At 28.6% G+C, this 6292-nt stretch overlaps 2 protein-coding genes across 2 annotated transcripts; one reads left to right on the top strand and one right to left on the bottom strand.

The window, feature by feature from the left end:
- The first annotated feature begins 452 nt into the window (after positions 1-452).
- LOC134827343 (helix-loop-helix protein delilah) lies at positions 453-1359 on the top strand. The gene has a single exon (XM_063839939.1). The coding sequence runs from the start codon at positions 553-555 to the stop codon at positions 1357-1359; it is 807 nt and encodes a 268-aa protein (XP_063696009.1). The 5' UTR covers positions 453-552.
- Positions 1360-4837: 3478 nt separating this feature from the next.
- LOC134836866 (DNA-directed RNA polymerases I, II, and III subunit RPABC1) lies at positions 4838-5651 on the bottom strand. Its single transcript, XM_063852126.1, has one exon. It carries the CDS (start codon positions 5546-5548, stop codon positions 4916-4918), a length of 633 nt encoding a protein of 210 aa, XP_063708196.1. The 5' UTR covers positions 5549-5651; the 3' UTR covers positions 4838-4915.
- Between the last annotated feature and the right edge of the window lie 641 nt (positions 5652-6292).

Below are 6292 nucleotides of genomic sequence, written 5' to 3'. Positions count from 1 at the left end.
TTCATGAGAAACATTTTTTTATATGCTCAAAATAGTTACATATTTCTTCATCATACATAATTTTAAAAACATTTTTATAAACATAAGAACGCCCTTGTAATATTTTTGCAATTGGATATTTTTTTGGTTAAAAGTTTAAAGTGTAGTTTAAGATAGTATATGATAGGAATTATGTATATTAATTAATTAATTTATTAAGTATTGGAAAATTTTCCGATCATCATAAAGAATTTTGTTCTAAAAATTGATTAATGTCGGATGATAAATATATTCAACAAATAATTATTTATCGTTTTTTTTATTTTCAGATTGTTAATTCAAAAAAAATATATATATATAAAAATGGAATTGATTACATGTGATCGACCGCTTTCAGTACCTAACGCTGAAACTAATATTAATAAACATGAGATGTACTCTTTGCGCCAGAGAAACAAAAAAAAAATTAAGAGCTCTTTCAACGCTAATCTTAATCGATTCAGTTACTTTGAGACGTTAAGTGATACTGTTGACAGCGGAACAACCAATCATGAACAATCAAATATCTCATTTATGAAGAAAGGATTAAAAGAAGGAAAAGCTAAAGCAGCTCCGTTAAGTAAATATCGAAGAAAGACCGCTAATGCTCGTGAGCGTACTCGAATGCGCGAAATAAATTGTGCATTCGAACTTCTAAGACAATGTGTTCCTGTGTCTATAACTGGTGTAGAAACACCTAGCAATAATGAAAAATTAACAAAAATAACTACCCTTCGGCTGGCAATGAAATACATCAGAATTTTAAGTGAGATATTGAATAAATGTGAAAAAATTGCATTAAATAAAAATAATGGAGAAAATAGTTTGTATACTACTTCTATATTAGACTACCAAGATATTTATAATGATATTTTAAATGACACAGTATTCAAACCAACGGTGACAAAACCAACTGGTGGTCGAAAAGAATTGAAAAAACAATGTACATTAACGACACAAAATAAAATCAAAAAATCATCAAAGCCACGAAAAAAATATACGAAAAAACAAGAAAAGCAATTTATCAAGGTGTATGAAAAAAACAAAGTTGTAGGAACCGATGATGAATGCTTTCCGAATTTTGGATTAAGTCTAGATTCAGATGGTGAATCACTTCAATTGTCCGAGACTTGTGTTAATTCATTCCCAAAAAATAATCATTGGCCTCGTCTAGACAACTTGAACAACCTTGGGCTTTTACTGGAATCAGATGGAGAATCACTCGAACTGTCGGAGCCTTGCCTTAGTCCTCTAAGTCATCTAGATTCTATCAATAATTTTAATGATTTATTAAAGACTGGGTTTTCAGAGTCTTCTACTTTAGAAATATTTCTAACTTAACACCTATCTAATAGATTCTCGAAATAAGGTTGTAACATAAAAAAAAGTACGTATAGCACCATCAAATTAACAGTGTAATTAAAAAATTAAGTATTTTTATTTTTTTGTATGTTCCAAAACCTAATATTGTTTCGCGTTTTTCTACCATCGACAAAATGATATGTAAATTATTATTAGGTATAAGTTTTCAAAAACTTTTTCTTACTACTTAATGGTTTTATTTTCGAAAATATAAGGTGAAACGAAATTAATTATTGAAACATCCTATTTTTGAAATAAAAAAAACTTCAAAATGAAATTTTTGGTTCAGTAATATACTAATTATAATGTTTTATAAGGCGCCATCCATTTACGGCGGCGGATAAAAAGGGACATTTTTTGACCCCCACCCCCCCTATAATCGGAAACCGTCGGAATTTAAAGACCTCCCCCTTAATTTACGACGTACTTTTTAGTAAAATATCCCCTTTTTCAAGAAAAATTGTTAAAAAATAGCTCAGATTTATATGGAAATTTGTGAAAAATTGTACATGTTTACTCAGTAAGTTAAAAAACAGATCGAAAAAGTTTGAAGCGCTTAAATATTATTGATAAATTGAAACAAAAAATCTTAATTATAGAGAATTTATACGACGTCGTATTATACTTTTACCCCCCTCCCCCTACGTCGAAATCCATCGGAAATTCATGGACCCCCACCCCCCTCAAACTTCCGACGCCGTAAATGGATGGCGCCATAAGAAGAAATACTAATCAATGTTAACAAGCATTTAAAACTCAATTTAAAGTAAAATTCATGAGACTGATAATTTTGTTTTTATATAAGACAAAGTTATTTAAGTAAGCAATACAAAAATTTACATTAATGATAGCCGTCTCAAATTTTTTTCTATGTTTTTGTCCAATGCCCCATTTTAATTGTCAAAATCCAATAGGGCAAAATAAAAAAAAAGTTAAAAACTTCATCAAAATTGACTTTTTTTCTATATTTTATAATGAAATTTTCAAAATTTTTTAAAAGTGTTTTAAATTAACAAGAATTTTTGTATTGAAAAACAAAATTTAAGATTAATTTTCTTCTTTGAAAATATTTTCAAAAAAATTATTGTTCTAATGACAGTTTTTTTTATGATTTTTTTTTTAATTTTTAACCTAAAATACTCTGATATCAATTTTAAATTATAAAATCCTAATGAAAATACCATAAAAATAAGTAAAATATTGATTAACGACAAAAAATTGTATAAGTTTTTTCATTTTGTATGAAAAAGTATTTCAAAACTTTTTCTATTTTGCACTAAAATAATCTTTTGGGACAAAAACATCAATAAAAATTTGAAACGGCCTAATTCAGAAAATATACATTTTCGAAATCCTTAAATAATACATATTTATTTTAAAAAAACACTTGGCACATTTCACTTACAAATTAGCTTGTTTGAAAAAATAACACGAAGAAATAACAGAATAAACCACAAAATTTGTTAATAAAAATCATTCAAATGACAAATAATTTATTCAAAACTTTTTTTTTTGAAGTCAATTGAAAAGGAATAAAAAAAATGATGGGAAGTACTTTCTAATGGTAAGAAATTTGTAATTGTAACGACAAACAATCCTGGAAGTAAAAAATTAAAATTTTGATCTTTTTTAGTGTATTTTGTGGTAAAATTTGGATAAATTTTTGAATACTATTGTAGGCCACACCAAATGAAAATCAAAAATAAAGTCCAAAACTTTTGAAAATAAAATGGAGCAAAATAAAAAACGAGAATGAATTGCATTCGTGTATAAAACGAATGACTTGACCGCATTTCAATGTGTTCAATTCCATGATTTTTCATAAATTTTTCGAGTTTTCCCGAAGATATTCATCAATTTTTACTTTTCATGTTACTCGCGAGACTCCCCTGAACATTTTAAAATTTTGAAATTTTTCAAGATTTTCCGATTTTCCATGAATTTTCCGAGTTTTCCCGAAAATTTTCATCAATTTTCACTTTTCATGTTACTCACGAGACTCCCCTGAACATTTTAAAATTTTGAAATTTTTCAAGATTTTCCGATTTTCCATGAATTTTCCGAGTTTTCCCGAAGTTTTCCACTAATTTTCATCGACAACATTTTCTAACGGATGAACACTCATTTAAATTTCCAACGGATAATTTTTTTAAATATGCTGTCAAATCTGTCAATTGAAAAGAATTCGCCAAACCTGTTAATTCAAACAAAGTTAAAGTGGCACACCACACAGACGGACGGACAGACAGACGGACGGACGGACGGACGGACGACATCACGAGCACAATACCGCATTTTTTTCAAAAAAATTGAAATGCGGTAAAAAACTTTTAAAGAGCGTTAAATAATAAATTTGATGTTTTTTACCGCATTTCGAAGAAAAAATGCGGTATTAAAATCGACTTGTCGTGTGTGTGTTACCTGTGCCCCAAAAATTTTTTAAAATAATTCTTAGTTATTTGAGGACCCTGAAGGTATTTGGGCAGTCCCTTGGGTTGTGAGGTGTATGGAATTGTACAAGGGTCGTGAGGAGTAGGAAGATGTGAAGTGAGGAGTACAAAAAAGCGTAGGTATGTAATATCGAAATGCGGTATAGTATGTCGTACATTAGACGACTACTTTCTCTATTTTTTACTATTTACTTAAAAATTTAAAATAGATTTTAGAATATTTCATATTAAAATTTAAAGAATAAAATTTCATAAAAAATAACTGTCTAAAAATTTTAGATTTGAGAAGAAAATTTAAGTTAACTACTTTACGAAAATCTATTCAATTTTCCAATTCAATTGTTTTTTTATGAAAAAAGTCAAACACAAATTTTAAAGACAAAATACTTAATCAAGTCGATTTTTAAAAAAAAATATATAGTAAAGGGAACGACGAAAATCTGAGTATTTAAAAATTTAAGGAACTGTGAAATCAAAATGTAGCAACAACTTTTTTTACTGATCTTAAGGTATTTAGGAACAAAGGTAATTTTTATTTGATAAAAACTACACTTAGGCAGAATATAATTATTTTCAGTTAGGCTAAATAGCTCATTTACCCAAGATTTGGACTCAAAACGAATTCTGCTACACTACCTTTTGTGAAGCTAGCGTAATTATTGATTTATCAGTTACAGTGATACGAAAGAGATACGAAATTTGCGGAAAAATAAAATGGGTTAGATTTGCAGATTGAAAGAGAGGGAGAAAAAAATAAATATTATTTATAATTTTTTTATACTACTTTCAAGTTGATATATTTATATATTTTCGTTTGTTTTATTTTTAAATAAAATTTCATTTTTCATTTAAATTTTCATTTAAATTGCGACAGAAAATATGTTGTTTAAAACAAGTTGAGCTCATGTCAAAGTAATATCAGTTCAATGTAAATTGGCTATTTTTATCGTTTTTCAAATAATTTCTAAATAAAAGTATTTCTAAAATATAAAGTTAAAAATGTACGAGATTTTCGTGGATTTCGTTTTATTTTCAAAAAAGCTTTATTACAATAAATTTTAAGATGTATAAAGAATGTAGTAATACTAGCAAACTAATCTATACGAAATGTATCTTCCAGCTGTTTCTGATGGTCTTATGATTTTAACAACTTGTCCCCGTTTCAATCCAAAGTATCGCGACACGGGGTCTCCAGCTTGAATCCTCATCAACATGTTTTCCTTCAATTTATAGCGAGCAAGCAACTCTTGTTTCTCTTCTGGTGTCATTACAACGTGCTCTGGCACCAACTCATGTTCCGTTATGTTAATTAGCAGCTCCGATTCCAAAAATTGTTCCAAAATGTATTTAGGAGCCATATCGACAAGAGATTGCTTTGCGGAAGGAGTCATACCGGCTTGAACAACAACTATAGCTCGATGAATATTTTCCTGTTGCATTCGTGTACAATAAGTTTTAATAGTTTTGATTCCAATTTTCGGTTCGTCCGGGAAAAAAACAAACATTTGATCTGTAGGATCGTCATTGTGGGCTACTAACACGATAAGATCTGACCTTGCGGGTCTCTTTTCGCTTGGTTTATCACCAAATTGTTCTTTGAACTGTTCTAATGTTTGATCTAACTCGTCTTGTGTTACTAAGTACCCACGATCGTGGCTCAATTGCATAACTGTTTTTCGAATGCGCCAAAGCTTGTAGGTTTCGGCCTCATCATCCATTATTATCCAATATTTTTAATGTGTTACAATTTTAACTTTTGTTAAAACAATCTTGAGAGCGTGTACACAAAGCGAAATTCATATGTCATTTGCTAGTTGTTATTAAAGATACACTGGGTCTTTTATTTAAATATGTATTTTGATACTCCTCTAATTTTTTAAGAAAAACTTCCTCCGGTAACAAACCAAATTTTCTAACAAACACTCATCTCAAATGGTAAATTTCGATATGTAAAAATGACAAAATAAGTAAATACGTAAATAACTTTATTTTAATTATTTATTATGTTAGCCGAACTAAAAATTTATAAAAACTCTTTAACTATAATTGATGGACAACATATATAAATAAAAATCTATTTCCGAAATTTGCAAAAAGATAATAAAAAGATAGTAGATAAATAATATTTATATATTAACGATAAGCAAATCAATATTGAACCTATGTTGAAAATGAAGATTGGTAACGAAGACATTCTTCGTATCTCCTTATAAATAATAATTCATGTACTTTTTTTTCCTTGCCTTTTAAATAAGAAAATACTTAGATATGTGTTGGCCTTTCTTCAAATTGCTTCCTTTATGAATGTGTCCTTGGTGAAAATGGCAAAGTCAGATTTTGAACATGTTGTCCCCATTATTTTTACTATTTTTGGGAGTCCTCATAATCTTGTTGGTATTAATTTTTTGTTACTTGAGCTACTACGTCGTTTTCTTTTTGGTAGCGTGGCATGATTATTCACG

The sequence above is a fragment of the Culicoides brevitarsis genome, chromosome 1 (assembly GCF_036172545.1).
Source record: "Culicoides brevitarsis isolate CSIRO-B50_1 chromosome 1, AGI_CSIRO_Cbre_v1, whole genome shotgun sequence".
Taxonomy (NCBI): Eukaryota; Metazoa; Arthropoda; class Insecta; order Diptera; family Ceratopogonidae; genus Culicoides; species Culicoides brevitarsis.
The sequence above is the reverse complement of the archived record's forward strand: the minus strand, read 5'-3'. Positions and strand labels throughout refer to the sequence as shown.